Raw genomic sequence first — 21,961 nt, 5'->3', positions numbered from 1 at the left:
TACATGTCACAGAATAACAATTAACTGCGGCATTTGATCGAAAAATGACGACAGAAATTATTAAATTAATACAAGCTCTAGAAGGAGATACGAGTAAATACAAAATATTATCAACAAACATGAGTAGAGTTACGTTGTATTAGTAATGATTAAGAAAATATGATAGTAGACAAATGGTAGATACCTCCTTGTACCTAGTTTCTATACAGTTAAACAGATCCGCTACATCTCTGTACCTATTACTAACTTCATGTAATTTAGGTACAAGCGAGTGTTTGAAATGCTCAGTCCTGGAATTGTTACATTTAAACAGGGTTTTAGAACGATTAGCTCTTAAAGCATTTTTTAGTCTGAAGTTTAAACTACACGAAGGATTTGCATTTAGGATTACACAATTATTCTTTGGTAATTATTGTCAAATATTGGAATGTTAGGTATTAGATATTAGCTGTTTAATTAGGAAATTATTTACCAACCGATAAAGCTAGAAGTATGTAGTAGAAGAACAATTCATTAATTTTTAGGTTGGCATTAAAAAATGACATTTGGACTTATAATAATTGGGGAAGTTATTAATAAAAATAAATTTAGAACTTTTGTGGCGCCTTTTTTGTGAATTTAGAATAAATAATACGCAACACTCTGTATTATTTGTATGTTACGTAAATAATTCAGTTTTTATAAATGTATTTACCTATTTGTATTATAATTTTTTACGTATGTGACAGTAGTAGTAACTGTAGTAACAGTATAAGTGTAAGTAAATAAATAAGAGAAGAAAAAGTAAAATCCTAACAATTATTTTCTTTTTATTTAGTCGGAAGAACTTTTAGAACTCCCTCCTTGAGTTTCATATTTTAATAATATATTCTTATCACCTGCTACTGACACTGCTTTAATCAGCAGTTTATGATGAATTGTTTTGTATTCGAACACAGCTTCAGTAAATATATAAAATATGTTTAAATTTATCAAGTTGGATGTATTGTACGCATTCCGAATGCCATACTTTGATGAATTAAAAGGGAAGATAGGTCACTGAGAAAACTCGCGTGGTTTCACTGAACCTAACCAGTGGACAAACTGATGATTTACTGCGTTTAGTACTGTACATTAGTCCGTATGTCAGACAACCTGTCACCGGCTGTCAAAAACACGTCGCTCTAAGCTCTGTTTTGTGAAAAATGCCTTCCTGCGCTTTGAAGATGCGCACAAATCATTCTCCATCAAAACCCAAATCTGATGGAGTGTCTTTCAATTCGCATGTACTCAAAAAACACTTATTATTTCAGTAAATACAAATATTCACAATGCTTTTCGAATAAAATAAAGTGAGACAGCGAACGCAGAAACACAAAAGAGATAACCTAGTAACGTTACGTCATATTCTACTTCTCTGCGCGCTCGTTTGTTTGTCAAGAATTCCGGTAAAGGGGCTCACTGACGGGCGAGGATGTGCGCGGCGAGCAGTTTGAGCATGACGTCGATACAACAATGCTCGTCGCTCGCCTCTGACGCCATACTTGCCGCGGACATGCTCGCCGTCAAAGGGCCGCATACATTCATCATTAACTTATTCTTCATGCATACTTCGTTCATCCTAGACACGAGAGACTGCAGATCATCCATACTATTAATAATTAACAATAAAAACAAAAACCATCACGTTCGTTAGCAGTAAACGGTTTTTCGAACAATTATCTCACTAAGCAAACAAACAAACTCGAACTAAGTCTAATACATTTTCATAATTACAATAAATTATAATTAGTGGTTTGTAGAAGAAGTACGAAGAGAGGTGGTCTTGACATAAAATCTGACATAAACTTCAGATTACTGATACTCCTGTCCCTGTTACAAAGAACCGACTCCCTTGCTGTCATTGAGCCATATATTAAATTTTTGTGAGTAAAATGTTATTTTTAACTGTTCCCATATGAAATATTAGAAAAAAAAATATTAGTTGACTTGTAAAGAAGGCTTCTCTAGCAACCCCCCCACACCATTGCCTTTGTTTATCAAAAAGGTCCTGGATAAAGAAGCGGTCCCACCTCAGCCTCCGGTAGCTGGTACCGCAGTGACAACCAACATAAGTTATCGTCCATCTCTACGCCACCATAGATTTATAAAGACAGGCAATTCTTATTATTATTAATAACCTCGGCCCAATATTTTTCTTATTATTCAACAATGACATAGTTGACCAATTTAATGATGTAGAAGTTTTGCTATTTGCTGACGACTTAAAAATATATAAAAGAATACGAAATGTATACGATTGTCAAATTTTACAGAGTAATTTAGAATAACTTCATCAATGGTGTGAACAAAATGCTTTATTTTTGAACATTCAGAAATGTCAAGTAATACGATTTTCCAAAACTCGTTATAATATATTAAATGACTATACATTAAATAATATTAAATTAATACCAGTATCACATATTCGTGACTTGGGTGTAATATTCGATGAAAACTTGTCATTCATTGAACACATCAACTATATAACTAATAAGGCTTAAAAGATGCTTGGCTTCCTTTGCAGAACTTTAACTGATTTTAAGTCCATAGATTGTATGAGAACCCTCTATATTTCATTAGTCAGAAGTCAATTGGAGTATAATTCACCTATTTGGTCCCCTTTATATAAAGTTCACTCCAATAATATAGAAAGAGTTCAGCACAAATTTCTTAAGTACGTAAATTTTAAGCTCGGAATTCCTATGGCTTACATTAATTATGTCAGTTTGATGAATCAATTGCATCTAATAACACTGTCTGACAGGAGAATTATTTCAGACCTGGTTGTGTTACACAGAGTCATTAACAACTTAATTGATAGTCCTGCCATCCTTGCCACTCTTAAACTACATGACATGTGCCTACTAGGAATACAAGACAAAATATAACATTCTTCTGTAATACATACTCAACCAACTATCAGACACACTCACTGACCAATAGGATGCATGATCTGGGTAACAAGTATGGGGGTGCTATTGATTTATTTATTGACTCCATATATAGAATTAAGCATAATCTACACCAACACTTTGTTGAATCCTACAAATTAGAGTAGCGTTGGTAAATTAGTTTTAATGATTTGTCTTATATGTAGTGTTGTTGTAATTTCTTTTTTAATTTATGTTACTCTTGCGTTTTACTAATATTGCTTCATATTTTTTTTAATATTTTCTCATTATACTTGTAATCACAATTTTAAAAATGTGTATTTTGTACCTTCTTTAAAATGGATTACATCTATTTACTGTCAATATCTCCTGTATAATACATATTCTCCTATGTACACTTCTATGTAAAACCCTTTTTAGGTGTATATTAGCCTGGAGCACGGATGTATGAAAAAAAAATATGATTCAGAGTTCTAAGAGGGGGGGATTTGTGCCTTATGTTAAAATAAAAATACGTGGGATTTTTCATTTCATTTAATTAAGATCTTCTGCCTCCACAGTGACCCCAAAAATTGAAAATTAGGGTAAAAAAGTTAAAAGTTTATAAGGCGATACATTATGATTAATTTAGTGGTAAGTAGGTGTTAAATGATCAACAATATATATTAAGATGTTTATTAAGGCATCGCTCTAAAAAAAAATTGAAACATAATTATACATTTATTATTTAGGTTTAAAATCCCTTTTTAGTTTAAAATTTAGGTATTTTGTTCCGCGATTCCAGCCTGGCATCACCTTGCCGCGACTTTCTTGTACACTGAGAAATGGGAGCTTCTGTCGTAGTCTTTACAGCTCTTGAAATTTGAAACAAACTTAAAAAATTATACATTTATTATTGAGGTTTAAAATCATTTTTTGTTTCAAATTTAGGCATTATGTTCCGCGATTCCAGCTTATCATTTATGGCACCTAGTCGCGACTTTCTTGTGCACTGAGAAATGGAAGCTTCTGTCGTATTCTTTACAGCTCTTTCAACAGCTTGAGTATGGCAGGGAAGCCTTATAAACATTAGTTCGCTTTCGCCACCAGATTCCACGATATTATGAATTTCCTGGTCCGATAAGTTTTTCAAAATCGGTGGTTCGGTTAAGTTTTCCTGCCAATTTATTAAATCAATATATGTAGAAGCATTGAAATCTATCAATGGCACTTGAAACATTCTAGGTGTTGGAGGTTGAGCAGTACTGCGTGCCTTTAGTATGCGGCGGGCTGCCAGCTCTCTAACATGTTTTTTATCATCTGTTATCATCGCAAGTAGAATCCCTTCAGGATGCGCAAAGTAGCCGTTTCTTTGGATAACAGGATCTATAATTTTTTTTAGAGTTTCTGGCAGGTAACTGGAGGCCTTAATGATATTGATCAGATGACGCGTGCCATCTTTGCATGATGGTTTATTTTTAATTGAGAACCAAGACGGTGCGTAAACTTTGACCACAAAAGTATCCAGAGTTTTCAAATTTTCAGATGGTTCTTCAGTAGATACATACAAACGTAGTATTCGGTTAGCACGCGTGATCCAACGGGCATGTGATAGTTTTCCTGGAGATTTATTGCCTAGGTCTTCTGGAAATTCACCTGAAATTACCGCCGAGACAATTTTATGCAAGTACTGTTGGTCTGAACTCAGATCTTTGGCCTTTTCTGGTAGCATTTGACCTTCGATGCGTTCAAATTTTTTAACAGGCAGCTTTTCACAGGTTTCCAGTGATTTTCCCAGTGGACCAATATAAGATTTAGGTCCCGAAGTACACCCATCGAGATGAAGAAACAGATGTCTCAAAGGCAGTTCGTTCATGTGAAGCAAACAAATTATCCACTGAAGTGGTTTTTGTAGCTTTTTCTCAAGCAGTCTTATAATTCCAGCATACTTTCCAGTATTTACATTCGTACCATCGCAACCAATTGCCATAATTCTATCTTGGGAAACTTCTTTATGTAACAGAAACCCTGTTATCGCGGTTTCTATTCCTTTTGCTGTCCCAACATCAGGTACCACGTATCCCATGTAAATGGATCCCGGCTCTTGAATTAGTGAGATATGTTCCTCCACAACCATAGTCCTGTAGCATTTACCGCCCTTTTTAACAATATTCAAAGTTTTGTCTTTTTTCCCGTAAAAGTGTAAAGCTCTGTAATTGTTGCATTTTCCGTTATTTTTTCTCTAGTTTTAGTTCTCTCTCTTCGTAACTTGTGCCGATCAATGACCTCAACATCAGACCCAATGTCGAACAAAACAGATGATGCTATTGCTGCTGCTGCTCTGTCAGACACTCCATACCTATCACATGTCTTCGATAACGTAGGAAAATTAAGCGTCGATTTTTTTATTTTCTTTTTAATAACGCCTTTGATCATGGAGCAATCAGATTTTTCTGTCTCTGATGATGTCGCTGAAGAAATACTAGCATTTAAATCAGCTAACGTTGAAGTGCTTAAGGATGTGTTTTGGCGATTCTCTCGTTCATGGTTCCTTTTTAGAGTTTTTTGCATGTTCTTTGTAGCAGTTACGTCGATTCCGCTGATTACCATTATCCGAGACGTTCTTTGATCGGTCAAAAAAGTTTGCTCTCGTTTAGGAACCTTTTTATCCTTAGGACAGATACATTGAACGAATTCTTTGCACTTGCATGCTGAAATATCAAAAAGTATCTTACTTCTTTGCTGAAAACTATTTAACTCGTCCGGAGAGAGCCTCTTGGTAGATTTGAGTAGATTTTTGCACTTTAGATGATATGCTTTCAACATTTGAATGATCCTTGTTTGCGTCACTGTAGGAATAGATGCCGTTTGCCATATATTTTCAATTCTCGACGTTACTATGTCTGCTATCTCGCCAAAAATTGGTTCTTTTGCAGTTTCTAATTGCAATTTCAGTTGATGTCTCGTCCAATCATAGTATTTCACTACATCTTAATAAGTAGGTAGAACGTTTTCTTTCATCTCACAAACATCACCAAATAGAGGACATTTGAATACACTCCGAGTTCTTTGCATGGTTGCAACGAAAGATTATCGAACGTATTTTTAACGATAAACGAGCGTGCGACTGATCCGAGCCACGAACTTCTTTTTATTTTGTGTCAAATCTATATTATACCAAGTAAACTTTCTTGATAAAAATAGGTAGGTATGTTTATTTAAAAATATCGTACATAAACATTACTTCAAATTAGAGTGTAAAACCGATTATTTTCATAAATTCGATGCCGTTGCAGAGGCAGTTACCCTAAACCAAATGGTATAATATTTTACATGGCTTAAATTAAACCTAAAAGGCACCAAATTTTGACTCTTACATTACCGTCCAGTGAAAAAAAAAGATTTCACTCCACTCTAGACTGTATATATATAAATAAATAAATAAATAACCATCATAAAATATGTTATCTAAGATGAGATGGTAATACACAGAAACCTAGTGAGTAGCTTCCGTGAATCAATAATCATGAAGAATTGGCAGATATAAATACATTTAGTGTCCAATATTAGCGAGATATGCATCAGTTTTTGGCTCCCATTTCTCTATCTGAAGCAAAAAGGAGAATGAATCATTAAAAAATCATGCGCTGAAAAAAAATGGTTAAAAAGATCGAGTTAATCATCGATGATTCATCAATAGTGTCCATCGCTACTTTTAGGTTCATGGTGCATAAAGATTTAAAATGGCAACACTTAGATTTAATCGTAAATTCAGAAATTATTTTCTTTTCTGTAGTATCTATGGATAAACTTCTAACGAATGCTTCGTGTCACTTTTTTGTTGGTTATGTTATTTGGCGTTACTCTTTTCGTAGATTTACAAACGTTGGAAGAAAATAATCACTCCTTTCAAGAAAACCTTCAACTTCAAGTTAATATAAAGCTTAACCATCAGATCCTTAGGAAAAAAACATGGATTCCACCGCCATTAAGATAGAACCAGGCACAAGTGCGAAAGAGAATGTTGCTGTGATACTTACGGATATCGACATAGACTTTACTTTTATTAAAAAAGAATGTCCGGAATCCGTTTCCGAAGGCAATACAGGTACACCTTTTTCTTTTTTTAGTACACATATGTTATTCTATCAAAAATACTAAGTCTTTGGTTGACTGTATCGACATGCCCCTACTTACACCTAGATCCTTACATACGCTATTCTGCTGTGTAATATTACCTATTTTTATTTTCATGAGATACCTGACACCTGACGAGAGCGCCCCTTCCTGTGCGGTTTCGAAATTGTGTTCAGACTGTATCATTCCGATTACGGGTTCCATTTGTTTAGTAAGTAATTTCTGTTAACAGATGAAATGAGTTCAACTGAGCCTTCAAATGTAGATGGAGTCACCATCGAAGCAAGTGAAATGTCTAATACTGCAATTGATATCGAGGTTCCTGGTATTAAAAAGGAATACTTTGAGCTCTCTGAAAGAATTCACCTAGCGGCGGGTAAGACTAATTCCCTTGATAATATTTTATTAACTCGTATATCCAATATAAAGTACACGCTTCAATAAAATAGGTCTTGTCTTCTACTATAACAATCATATATGTAAAAGGAACTTGTGCCGTTAGTTCTAAATCAATATGAAGAATCTTTTCGCCTTCAGCGGCCATTTGGATGTTTGTATTAATCTAGTCTACACCCGAGCAGCTCATATTATGTAGTTTTTCTTTAATGTATGTTTACAAAGTGCTCAACCCTATGGCCACAGCCTAGGGGTGAGCACCTTGCCCTGGCCAGAATCTGTTTTTTTGTTAATTAACTCCTCACAGGAGTCCCTGATAGTAAATGACGCATAACGTATCAACTTTGGGAATGCCGTGAAATGATACAAATTGAGGTCACAAGACTCTGTATAAAATACTTCATTTTCCGCAGGCCCCAAAGATGGGGGACTATGCTTTCAGTGCTTACAACTCGAGATCCGCTTTAACAGATATATTTTACAGCAGGGTGGGGAACCTTTTCGCCGTCGGAGGCCATCTGGATGTTTGTACCTTCACCCGTGGGCGGCACTTAGATTTTGGGGGGGGGGGAGGTGGTGTCTGAATCATCGAGATATTATTATTGATGGCCTCCGTGGTCGAGGGGTGAGGCAAAATCCCAATCAAATCCCGGCGTGCGCAAGTAAATTGTATTTGGTTAATTTAACTTTTTACTGCTTTCAACTAATATAGTATATTTACGGCCCTTTCCAGAGTGGAATATTATATCAGTATCGCCCTAGTGTAAGACCACCGTTCAGAATTTAAACTTTGCTTGAAGTGATTTTGGCTGCGTTTGTTGATCAGATCTGAATAGCCACATACTCACCTCCCTAATCCTCATCTCCTTCCTCACCCCACTACCTTCAGCCTCGCAACATACCCCAATTGAGGATGCCATAATCTCACTCCAGTCGATTGGGAGCAGTTAGGACTCTTGTGCTGTATTAAAATATTACCAGGTACCCATTTTAATATCATCGAATTGTTCGAAAAAAAAAATGGTAATTCCCTTGAATTTCGTCTTCATCTATATATAAAAAAATTTATATAAAAAAAAAGTTCTTCACCGATTGCTTTGAAATTTTGACTAAACGCTGCATTCGAGTACGCTTCTGCGCACAATATCTGTCACACACTATCTGTTTGACTTAAAAGCAACACGCGCTTTTGTTTCTTTATATGCATAGACAGACTGAGCCACAGCAACGCGTGGCGAGGTACGGATAGTATAATAATATTTATAAATTTAATAAAATTGACAGTGAATATTCTTAACACAGTGAAACTAAAATCATCGCCGGAAAGAATTACAATAGGCATAATTAAAGGTGTACTGCCATCTATAGGAGACAGATTAGTTGCATTAATAAAGGAATCTCTGTTATATGGAATTTTTCTGCAATCATAGAAAATTTCCATAAAAACACCTGTGCCCAACATATTTATTGGAAAAAAATTTTAACCAATTATTGGTCTGAAAGACTTCAAACCAACAAATGAATTACCAAAATATGAACAACTACTAGAGCAGTGTTTCCCACGGTGGGGCGTACGCCCCACCGGTGGGGCATAGCGCCTCAGTGGTGGGGCACCACGCTTCAGAGATGAAACACGTAGGCATTCCACATATAAAGGAGAATACTCATCGATCATACAAAAAATGCCTGAGATGTAAAAAATTGAAATATACGCCAAAATTGTCCTTAAAATAAAATGAAACCCGTTACAATTTCAATGATTATCTAAAATCACAGAAACTATGCAGGATGTAGCTGTAGTTGTTGTATTGCTTCATTGTTTTATACCTACATAATGCATAAGTATAGTAAGGAAATCTATAGTTGTTTTCTCAGTTAAGTAAATTGCACATGTATAAACGAACCAAGTAACTGTTAATTTTCCTAAAATAAAATATTTCATTACGATTAGAACATGATACATGATTGATAAAAGTATGACTTTTATGAACATGAATAGTTACACTAATAAAATGAGAATGGTTTATACTAAATATGAGTGATAATGTAGATCGTCAAATTTGACTTCCATAAACATGAATAATTATCGTAAGAATTGTTTTTTTTAGTATGAGTGCTATTGTTTCTAATTAAACGTGACTTCAGTTAACATGAATTATCGCAGTAAGAACATAAAAACGGTTTATCTTTAGTGTGAATGTGAGTCACCAAGTTTGTCTTTTGTGAACATTAATAGTTACAGTAAGAACATGATAATGGTTTTGCCTTAGTATGAATGCGAATGTTTGCCATTAAGCTTGACTTCTGAGAACATGGATAGTTACAGAAAGAACACGAGAAAAGAGACTGGTTTTCCTTAGTATGTGTGTGAATGTGTCTTATTATGCTTGACCATGAATAATAACAGTAAGAAAATAAGAAGAATGTTTCCTTAGAATGAGTGAGAATGTGTTGCAATAACTGTGACTTCTGTGAAAATGAATAATGACAGAAGAAAATGAGAATAGTTTATCCTGAGTCCTCGTATGAGTAACTGTGACTTCTGTGAAAATGAATAATGACAGAAGAAAATGAGAATAGTTTATCCTGATTACTCGTATGAGTAACTGTGACTTCTGTGAAAATGAATAATGACAGAAGAAAATGAGAATGGTTTATCCTGAGTCCTCGTATGAGTAACTGTGACTTCTGTGAAAATGAATAATGACAGAAGAAAATGAGAATAGTTTATCCTGAGTCCTCGTATGAGTAACTGTGACTTCTGTGAAAATGAATAATGACAGAAGAAAATGAGAATAGTTTATCCTGATTACTCGTATGAGTAACTGTGACTTCTGTGAAAATGAATAATGACAGAAGAAAATGAGAATGGTTTATCCTGAGTCCTCGTATGAGTAACTGTGACTTCTGTGAAAATGAAAAATGACAGAAGAAAATGAGAATAGTTTATCCTGAGTCCTCGTATGAGTAACTGTGACTTCTGTGAAAATGAATAATGACAGAAGAAAATGAGAATAGTTTATCCTGAGTCCTCGTATGAGTAACTGTGACTTTTGTGAAAATGAATAATGACAGAAGAAAATGAGAATAGTTTATCCTGAGTCCTCGTATGAGTGACCACGTATGCCATTTAATTTGGCTTGCGTGAACATGACGAATTACAGTAATAACATGATAACGGTTTTTTGCTTAGTTTGAGTGCGAATGTGAAATTAATGCTTAAAGAAAAAACTTACACTAAGAATTTGCAAAGAAACTAACACAAAATATACTAACATTACTTTGCATGCCAGAAAATTATTACTAACCTTTCCCTCAACTTATTTGGTGGAATGTGGTTTTAGCGCCATAAGCGACTTACTCATAAAAATTATTATTAACCTTTCCCTCAACTTATTTGGTGGAATCTGGTTTTAGCGCCATAAGCGATTTTATTCATTAAAAAACAACTAAATCGTTTAGAAATAACTAATAGAGGGGACCTAAGACCGAAATTAACTAAGTTAGATCCGGACATAAAATTTCTTTGTAGCAAGCGTAACTGAATTTAATGTCAGTTGTAATATATGTATTAGAAAAGGTTTTATTCAATTTCATAAGGGGTTCATATGTTTACAAACATATTAGATTATGATTTAAAAATTTACCTGTTGTTTCATAAAAAAGATGTCGGTGGGGCATCTGACTTTTGAAAAGACTATGGTGGGGCATGGCATAAAGAAGGCTGGGAAACACTGTACTAGATTATATGGTTAAAAGATAAATTTTTTGAAAAAAATAACATTCTGGTAAAACAACAATCTGGATTTAGTAACAAATATTCCTGTGAAACAACAATAAATGATGTGATTAATGAATGGTAAACAAGTACGGATCAGAAGAAAATCACAATAGCAGTATTCCTGGATTTTAAACGTAATTTTGAAGCGATAGACAGAGAATAACTAATTTATTTTTTTTGTTATTTTTTTTTTTTTTTTTACAGTATTACCGCACAAGAGTCCCAACTGCTCCCGTCTGGAGCCAGTGAGACTATGGCATCCCCAATTGGGGTATGATGTGAGGCTGAGGGTATTGGGGAGGGGAGGGAGATGGGGAAGAGGAAGGTGGGGAAGTACCTGGCTATTCAGATCTGGTCACCAAACACGGCTAAAGCCATTTCAAGCAACGTTTCAATTCTGAATGGTGGTCTTACACCAGGGCGATACTGAGAGTATCTTCCACTCTGGAACGTGCCGCAAATATACTATATATTATTTTAAATTAATTAATTGTGAAATAACACAAATTAATCAAATAAAATTTATTTGCGCACGCCGGATTCGAACCCGCGACCTTCGGATCTGTAGTCAAAAGCGTATACCACTAGACCACGCCGGCCGTCAATGTTTAAGACAAGATTTTTTATGCATAGCACAAAGGGTAACAATTATTTTACAAGCAATAATTATTAGCCTGAAACACTCATCCACATTGAAAAATCTCCTGATATCCCAAGCCACCAGGTTCCCACCTAGGACCAATTCTTTTCCTACTATTTATTAATGACATTTCACTAATTTTCGATAATATTCACTTTCTTCTATTCGCCGACGATCTAAAGATGTTTAAATCGATCGGTAATTCTTCTGATTGTTACAAATGAACTTAAATAAACTTTATGAATGGTGCATCGTAAACAAATTACATCTTAATATCAACAAATGCCAAACGATCAGTTTCCATAGATCTAAAACCCCTTTATTATTCGACTACTCAATTAACAATGCCAACCTAAAAAGAGTCTTTGAATTCAATGACCTTGGAGTTATCTTTGACTCCAAATTACGCTTCTTGAATCACATTAATAGCATTACCAGGGGGCTGACTCTGTATCTCTCACAAGCGTCCGTTCCGCGGGTTTACGACTGACAAACCCGTTTTCACTGATTTTGGTACTCTTTAGCAAGTCGTAAACCCGAATTTAATCGACAACTCAAAGTGACAGCTCAACGTTTCGCTTTAGACCGACGTCTGCCGACGCTCCTTGTATTTTGACAGTTCTTGTTAACTTTGGTACCCTCTATCTCCGAAAGCTAGAAACATTATAGCTCCAAAGGCTTGATTGTCGGGTTTATCAAAATAGGTCGAACTACCTCTGGTTTGGGACCGTTTAGAGCTTTGTATCGCCCAACGACATATTTTTCGAAGTTAATAAAATCGAATTTACTAGTTTTAAAAGGTAAGTAATTTGTTTTATTTCGAATTAAACAATACCTCAACCGAATTGATAAATATATACCTAACCGATGCACTTTTAGGCACAGATTATGGAAATTACACTTCGTTTCAACAATTACTCCAAGAAAAAACTATTTACGTAAACAAATTAGATTATTAGGTTCTTAATTTGGGTTATTTAAGTAATTTGTGCGTAATTTAGATTGGAAGGAAACTTTCGCAAACGTCCAACGCTGCAAAGGGATAGTTTTATATGGAAAATTTTGATGTTGAATAAAATAGAATTTTAATGCATCTTTTACCATATATACCGATGTAAATAGTTGTTTCTTGTAGTTAGCTGAATATTTTATCTTATATGCCCAATAGGTACATGGCTGTTTCAATCTTATTAATAATTTATGTTTTTTTGTGTACCTACATTAGCCACAATGGGAGGTTATCTCCGTCTTCTGTTTGTAAATAGAGCATTGCTCGCGGAAGACCTCCGGGAAGAGAGAGTCCGAAGACGCGAGTTGAGGGATCTCTCGAATCCATTGAATATTCATTTCGAATTATCGGCTGTCGCAGGACATTTTCACAACTCTGTGTGAGGAACTGAGGCCGATACTCCCTGTACGTAGGCGAACAACCGGAGTGCCCTTGGAACTTAAGGTGAATACAACATTATTTAATTAATCATTTTTTCTTACAATATCTGCAAATCCCCAACAGCACTTTCCGGTGGAAATTACAATTAGAAATTAAAAATAATTCTCTTTAGTCCATAACCTGTACCTAGGTACTCTTTCATTTATACAGTTTGTATTGTTTCTTTCTGCCTATCTTATCTTCTATTGCCGTGTATTTGCCGTACTCATAATACATTATTTATTTTTAAGGTTCTAACGACACTCTCATTTCTTGCGACAGGGTCATACCAAAAAATTGTGGGGAATGATTTTCACTCGAGCCTGTCGCAACAAACAGTGAGCCGACACTTGAACGAGATTGTGCCGGCATTAAACAGAATAATGCACCGGCACATCAAATTCCCAGGAACACAACAAGAAAGGAATTCCGTCAAACAAGGGTTTGTTTTGATCTATTGTATTTTATTGTTACTTATCTTGTTTACCCGAGGATTGTGGCATATTCAGATGACAGACTATAACGTCTCCACTAATGAGGAATGAATGCATCAACATGGATATTATATTGGTATACAAGCGTAGTCTAAGGCCAATTTAAATAAATAATATATCATTATCGTCATAGAATAGAAGAACTGTAAAAATGCCATCCATGTAGATTTGAATGGAAACCAATTTCGCCACTGACTTGGTACCTTTTGGTTCTAACCCATTTAGCACATGCTCTATCTTTCTTTCACTTGAATTTCATGATGAAACAGTTTGTTTTTGAAATTTAAGCAAAGAACGGTCCGTCTTAGTGATTAAAGTAATATTAATTTTATAACATGTTGTCTGTATCGAGGTTGAAGGAAGGAACAATAAGAAATACAAAAAACAACTAAATTATATATGTGGTGTAATATTTTATATTTGTAGATTTATAAGAAAACAACAGATATTCATCTTTTTACAGCCTCCATACAGTTACCAATGTATTACAGAAAAGATTATGCATTTAGAACACGTACAGTAAATGAGAAATGGTAAATACATATTTAGATAAACAAGTTGTAGCAATAACAAATGCATGATACAGTAAGTACATGTGTATATTATTACATACTAATACAACTAAACGAATCATAATATTGATACTAATCCAACTAAAATGTTGCACCGCTTACGAAAAGTAAAGCCATTCAAAGAATCTGTACAAATGAAATAGTTATGTGAACGGCCCTCTAAAGTATTTCCACTTAGTCAAAGCACGTTTGTCTCAGTAACGTATCTACACTCTATTTTAATCATCTACGGTATATTGAACATTTAATATAACTCAATATGAATAGTGACGTTACTTTGGAAAAATTGTGTAATTTGTCATTTGAAATAAAACAAAATGTTACACTAAATTTATGGTTTACAATGAAGTAGGGAAGTATTTAAGTACAAATCTTATGACTTCAGAAAAAAATTTGGTTTTGATTTATTAAATACATAAAACAAAATCAGAAACATACTTTTTCAGATGCGAGATCAAAAAAGTACATCATAAAACTTATAGCGATAAGTTGGTACAACTAGAAATGGTTGATAGGAAATAAGTAAGAGTTATAAAAGTACCTTTGCTACAATGGGTACTAAATGGTAAAAAGTGATGGTACATGTGCCAGAATCGGCTGTTAATTAGTCATATTTCAATAAGGCGCCGCATTGTCGCGTCTCCAATACATAGTAGTGCTGCAAGCACAGCTCTCAGCTTGTTGTCCTGAAACCATAAAAACAACTAAATTATAAAAACTGTATTGATAGTTCAGTATCTATATCGATTTTAATCATAAAACTCTGTATATGTTTCAGGTTTTATGAGAAATATCAATTTCCGGGTATAATTGGATGCATAGACGGAACCCATATAGCAATAATAAAACCCAAAGTCCACGAAGAGGCATATTTCAACCGAAAAGGTTTCCATTCGATGAATGCTCTCATGGTAAATAAATATAATTTTTTTTTTAAATATGGACAAACTAGCTGATACACCCATCATATAAAATATATCATGCTATTTTTCACCTGTAGATATGCGACTCAAACCTAAAAATAATAGCTATATGTGCGAGGTATGGGGGTGCATCACATGATGCACACGTATGGGAAATGATGGCAATAAAACCACACTTGGAAGAAGCAAATAATCAAGAAGCTTTCTGGCTTTTAGGTAAATTTCATTCATGTTTTTAATAAAGTGGGCTTTTTTTAATGTATTTGTTCAAATATGTATATCAAATATTATAATATTTCAGGAGATTCAGCATTTCCGCTTAGGCCATACATGATGACCCCAATCTTAAATGCGGTACCGGCATCACCAGAAGAGCATTACACGAAATTGCAATGCAGGGTTAGAAATTGTATAGAACGCTGTTTTGGGATTTTAAAAGCAAGATGGCGCTGTCTTCTAAAACATCGTGTGCTTCATTATACACCAGTAATGGCAGTGAAGATAGTGAATGCATGCGCTGTTCTTCACAATATTGCCATTGAAGCTCAAATGCCAGAACCAGAGGATGTTATTATTGAAAATGATTGTAGAGAAGTGTTTGATATTAACGATGGACACGACAATAACCTCAGGCAAGGTCGGCTAACTCAATGTGAGCTTGTTGAGACTCTCAATCGCCACAGTTAAATATCTCTGACCAGCTCTCTAAAATCATCTTCAATAATAACATCCTCTGGTTCTGGCATTTGAGCTTTAATGGCAATATTGTGAAAAAGTGCGCATGCATTCACTATCTTCACTGCCATTACTGGGGTATAATGAAGCACAAGACGTTATAGAAGATGGCGCTATCTTGCTTTAAAAATCCCGTACCTGCTTTTGCTGCTATGTTTAATTACTGCTACAATAGATTATAAGGTGTATTATTGAGAAATCTGACTCAGAATGTTGTAATTTTTGTCTCATCTGTTTTTTAAATGACAATATTAATATATGTACCAGTATATTGCCATTATAATGTATAAAATCATATCTTACACTTCCGTTTGATCACCTCTGAGAGTATCAGAGCCATCATCTCTTTCATTTGTTTGAGATGTTCAATCTTCTCCTGCTCGACCAGTAGCCTCTCCCGCTTGATCTGTACCTTCTCCCGCTCGATCTGAAGGAATTCGTCCATTCTATGTTTGACTGAAAGTGAAAATATTTATGTTATTTTTTTATAAATATATTTGTTACATACGATTCTTACTCTTTTTCATAGCATAATTCCTATACACCCCAAGATATTTCAGTGTAAGTACTTACATTGTCGTTTAGAAACGTTGTGCGAGGCCTTTCTTCTGATCCAAGCCCTGGAATCTACCGGAAGACATGGCAGGCCTCTCTGTGAGCCACGCCACCAACAACTCCAGCTGCAAACTCGATGCCCCTTGTTTAATAGTCTGTAGGAGAATTATCATGTATTACATAACTAACAATGTAAAATAGTAAATGAACATCACGCAAATGAGGTGACTAATAAAAAACTGACAAAGGCAAAAATACACACTACCTAGTGAAAATAATATAATAACATAATGAGTAGCGTCATTAGGTGAAAAGAAATCTACAAATAAATGTCATTTGTACGTATAAAACACCGTTCATTCAAAGCGAATTTGAGGTTATAAAGTCCTTTACTTCTTGGAAAGGTTACGATACCTTACGAAATACATTTACCAACGTAAAAAAATACAGAATAAACATGAAAATTATAAATAATTGTACAACTTACGGTCATTTTTCCTTATTGAGTGATAAATGAATCAATTGTTGTCAATAGGTGATATAAATTCAGCGGAAACGTCAAAATTCAGCCCGCTAATAAATGTGCCAATAGACAATTTTGGCATTTCTGTATAGAGTTATGTGAGATGCAAACGTATCCGACGCCGACGACGCTAAAATAAACCAAACTTTATCCATGTCGTTACAGAGTACTGTTTTAAGTCCGATGTGATAAATTTGGCCAAACAGAAACGTTTTCGTTTGTGAAATCGAAATTTACCGAGTAAGCCCCCAGTAAGGGATTACAAATGATTGTAAAAATGTCCCGTTGGCGTCATGTATCTTTTATCAGGATATTTTTCAATGTGGATGAGTGTTTTAGGCTAATAATTATTGCTTGTAAAATAAGAGAATAACTAATAATGAAATTCAAGGACATAGGAACTCACGGTAATGAACAGCAGTAGTTTAGTGATTACCTAAAAACAGAAAAAATGCTCTCAATTTTTGACATTTGGAGTAAAAGTATGTTATTTTTTCAACTTCTTTCGTGTTTGAAATTAAAATATTCAAATTTATTAATTGCAAAGTCTATTTCAAATACTAAAACGTTATTTTATAAGGTTTCCTAAAATTATATTTGTACGACATCTTCAAAAAGAAGAAATATATAGCACATTTAAAATACCTTGGAAATATTCCGAAAAACAACCCCCTTTGACTGTATAAACGATGTGTATCCTTCCATATTTTATGTCAGTTTCTATATTATTATTTTTTTCACACACACGTTCGTTTATCAATCGAATAAAATTTTCACCACGTTTTTTTGTTACACCGTACGCAAACCGAAAAGCAAAAAAATGTGGCTTGAAGTCTTTTACCAAAACACAGTCGATGTGTTATTATACATTATTACTTTATGTTTAAAATTAATGTGAGAGAACGTTTTTCAATTGGCTTTAAACAATTAAAATCCGTTTCGAAAGTGCTCAAGAGTAAATAGTTTTTCTTTCTTCAAGCATTAGTCCCTGAAGCGGACATCTGGTCCTTCTTAATTTAACCTTAAAGTCCCTTAAATTATCAAAGATTAGATTTATCAATGGTTTCTTAATTCATTTATTTTTAACGAATACAATAATCTTTAAATATTGAAGACAATATTAGTGATTTTTTAAACGAAAATCTGAAACAGAAAAATCAGAAAAGGAAACGGTCACATCTGGGACCTGAGACTTGGTAGAGCATTGTCCCGGAAAGACAAGGGTCCTGGGTTCGTGTCCCAGATGTGACCGTTTCCTTTTCTGATTTTTCTGTTTCAGATTTTCGTTTAAAAAATCACTAATATTGTCTTCAATATTTAAATATTACAATTTGAGGTTTTACTCAATAAAAGTTATTCCGAAAAATAATAACAATAATCTTTGTTAAATCTCTTAGGGGGCCGTCATTTGAAATGTAACACTGTGAGTCTTGGCAAATTAATGTACGTATTGTGGTTTTATTTTTCCAGGTGTCATTAATTCGGAGACGGTTTCTATCAAGGTAGAACCAGGACACCGAAAAGAAGGAGGGGGCATTCCTTATACAGAAATTGATATAGACCAAGTGGACCAACTGGATGATAATAAGGAATCCTTAAAGCACTCTAAAACTATTACTCCGACAACAGGTAAAACCGATTTACATTTGTTCAAGTTAAGCATTGGGTGGCTCAGAATAATAACGCAAAATAAGTCCATCAAAACATAGATCCTGAGACATTTAGACCTTTTTTGAGATTTATGGATGTTTTTACTGTATAGAGGATGTATCAGCACGTACCCGACAGACTTTAACCAGAGATTTTCTAGCTTATCTAAATGCATTCTTAATTTTAATAGATTATCGATATACCAGTTAATAGTACAAAATTATAAAAATATGTGCAAATTAATAATGTAATGTTTTTTTTTCATATTCTAAAATTCAATTAAACGAAAAAAATTATGTGATTCTCTCCACTTTTGATAAATTTCTTTTTTTAAATATAACGTTTCAAAAAACGTGATAAACTTGCTGTAGAAAATTAGGCGGCTTCATCATTTTATCATTTTTCACATCTTCTTCATTATTGTTTAGATTGTCACTTTTTAGTGAGGTTTTTTGTAGTAAGAATTGTAAATAGGCGATGTGTGAGGAAGCATATCAAACAAATCTTTATTTTAATACTTTATATTAGTTACACGACCAAGAGAGTGGTCGAAATGGATTTAATTCAACATCAATTTAAATGATTTTCAAAACTGATCTTCATTCTTTACCTAGCTCATTATCTATCTACCCAAAGAAATAAAATAAAACACAAGAATATACAATTTTGTATTGTTGCATTATCGTTCTGACCCATCCATTTCGTGCAATCTTAATTTTAACGTTTTTAATGTATTCATTATACTTTTAATTACTAAGCTCTAATCGTAATCTCTTTCAGACTCGTTGTCTGCTCTAAAGAACCATCCGGGGGCAAAACGATTCGCTTGTCCCCACTGTAATTTCTGCTCAGGTAAGTCCATCTTAAAAGTCCACTTGCGCACCCACACTGGCGAAAAACCTTTTTCATGTTTCGTCTGCAATTATTCGTGTACTCAAAAAGGAAATTTAAAGATACACATGCGGATTCACAATGGAGAAAAACCTTTTTCTTGTCCCGACTGCGTTTATTCATGTATTACGAGGGGACATTTGACGAGACACATGCGGACTCACAGTGGAGAAAAACCTTTTGCATGTTCCAACTGCAATTATTCATGTTCTGAAAAGGAAAGTTTGAAGAAACACATACGGACTCACAGTGGAGAAAAACCTTTTTCATGTCCCGACTGCAACTTTTCATTTTCTCAAAAGGGAAATTTAAAGAAACATATGCGGATTCACAGTGGAGAAAAACCTTTTACATGTCCCGACTGCAACTATTCATGTTCCCAAAAGGATAATTTGAAGCTGCATATGCGGACTCACACTGGAGAGAAACCTTTTGCCTGTTCCGAATGTAACTATTCATGTATAACAATGGGACATCTAAAAAGTCACCTGTTAACTCACAGTGGAAAAAAACCTTTTTCATGTCCGGATTGCAACTATTTATGTTCTCGAAAGGGAGCTTTGAAGAAACACATGCGTATTCACAGTGGAGAAAAGCCTTTTTCATGTCCTGACTGCAACCATTCATTTTATCTTAAATCAGATTTAAAGAAACACATTAGAATTCACAGTGGGGAAAAGCCTTTTTCATGTCCCGACTGCAACTATTCATTTTCGCAAAAGGGAAATTTAAAGAAACACATGCGGATTCACAGCGGAGAAAAACCTTTTTCGTGTCCCGACTGCAACTATTCATGTTCTCAGAAAGCCAATTTGAAGATACACATGCGCACTCACAGTGGAGAAAAACCTTTTTCATGTTTCGACTGCAACTATTCATGCACAACAAAGAGAAATCTAAAAAGTCACTTGCTGACCCACGGTAGAGAATAACCTTTTTCATATCCCAACTGCAACTACTCATGTTCTCAAGAGAGCTTTGAAGATACACATGTTGATTCCCAGGGGTGAATAACCATTTTCGTGTCCCGACTGAATCTTTTCAGGTTTTACGAAGGGGTATTTGACGGTACACATGCAGATTTATAGTGGAAAAAACCATTTTTATGTTGCGACTGCAATTCAAGTTTTGAAAAGAAGATTTGAAGACGCACATGCGAACTCAAAGTAGGAATAACCTTTGTAATGTTAAGTCTGCATAAGTAGTGGAAAAACATTCTTTATTCATACCCGTCGTTTAATGCCGTCAATATGTCTGTGACCCATGACACTGTATAAAGGAGGAAACACAGAGACCGGCAAATCATGACCCGTTGTCATGTGACAATTTACGTCTAAAATAATTACTTAAAATTCATTTGCTTTATACTAATTTAGGTGTGAAGTCTGATGTTTATTATTTGTATTTTTTATATCAGTGTAAAATATATTAATGTATTTTTTATGTACCATGTACTTAAATTTTTAAAAGATAATTGTTTTTTTTTGCATTTACTGTATCTGTGTTTTATACACGTATGTTCGTGGAAGTATTATGTATACACCTCGTGGCAGAACTCCCTTTCTATACACGAGAAATTCTCACAAATCGCAAAGCTATGCAAAATTAGGTGCACATTGATGCCATCTGACCTCCAAAGATTGACGGATGGCGCAAGGATGCAAGTTAAATGTTATATGTTTCGGAATTTAACATTCTTTAGTAGTTGGAGTAAATTTTTTATTTTCTTGTTCCTGCATTTCTTTAACCATTTGATTAATGGCATCTGTAAATCTTCTAGTTAAATAAACAGATTTGAATGTATTTATACTTATGTTTTGGTATATAAAATTCAACTCCTTTTTAGAAAAGAGTCTATATTCCTTAGTAACTTTTACTAAAGTTTCGGCAAATGCCGAATTGTCTTAAGTTCATGCAATATTGTGTTGAGCTTTCTCCAGTATACAGCGACCACAATAGTAAGTACATTTTTAATGAATATATTTTCAAGATAACGTACCTACCTGACGCCTGTTACCGAGGATTGTAATCCACTTGCAAAGATAGGGTGGTCTATCAAACAGACCACCCGTTTCTGCACAGAGTCTAGGGTTTTTACGGGTATTTTGGGGCTTCAAACCAGAGATGGCTGCCAAATTCAACAGTGGGGCGCACTAGTATCTGCTGGTCCTGTACAGTACACGTGGCTTCTGTGAGGCTAACTTGACCCTGGCTTCGATGGAGCCCCCGTACCTGAGCTGGTCACTTAGAGATACACCAAGCATATCAATGAAAGGCTTGCGTGCGTGTCAATGTGTTTTTGTGTCGATAAATAAACATTAGCTTCTTTATTATGATGGACGGA

At 34.6% G+C, this 21,961-nt stretch overlaps 1 protein-coding gene across 1 annotated transcript; it reads left to right on the top strand.

Moving 5' to 3' along the window:
• The first annotated feature begins 6,762 nt into the window (after positions 1 to 6,762).
• Positions 6,763 to 21,067, top strand: LOC149414049 (uncharacterized). The gene is made up of 4 exons (XM_089644102.1): positions 6,763 to 6,999; positions 7,261 to 7,404; positions 18,547 to 18,705; positions 19,507 to 21,067. The coding sequence occupies exons 1-4, from the start codon at positions 6,864 to 6,866 to the stop codon at positions 20,547 to 20,549; spliced, it is 1,482 nt and encodes a 493-aa protein (XP_089500228.1). The 5' UTR covers positions 6,763 to 6,863; the 3' UTR covers positions 20,550 to 21,067.
• The last annotated feature ends 894 nt before the right edge of the window (positions 21,068 to 21,961 follow it).

Source organism: Hesperophylax consimilis, chromosome 20 (assembly GCF_061612785.1).
Source record: "Hesperophylax consimilis isolate HC1 chromosome 20, BYU_Hcon_1.0, whole genome shotgun sequence".
NCBI lineage: Eukaryota > Metazoa > Arthropoda > Insecta > Trichoptera > Limnephilidae > Hesperophylax > Hesperophylax consimilis.
Note: the sequence above shows the minus strand (reverse complement) of the source record. Positions and strands in the feature narration are given on the sequence as shown.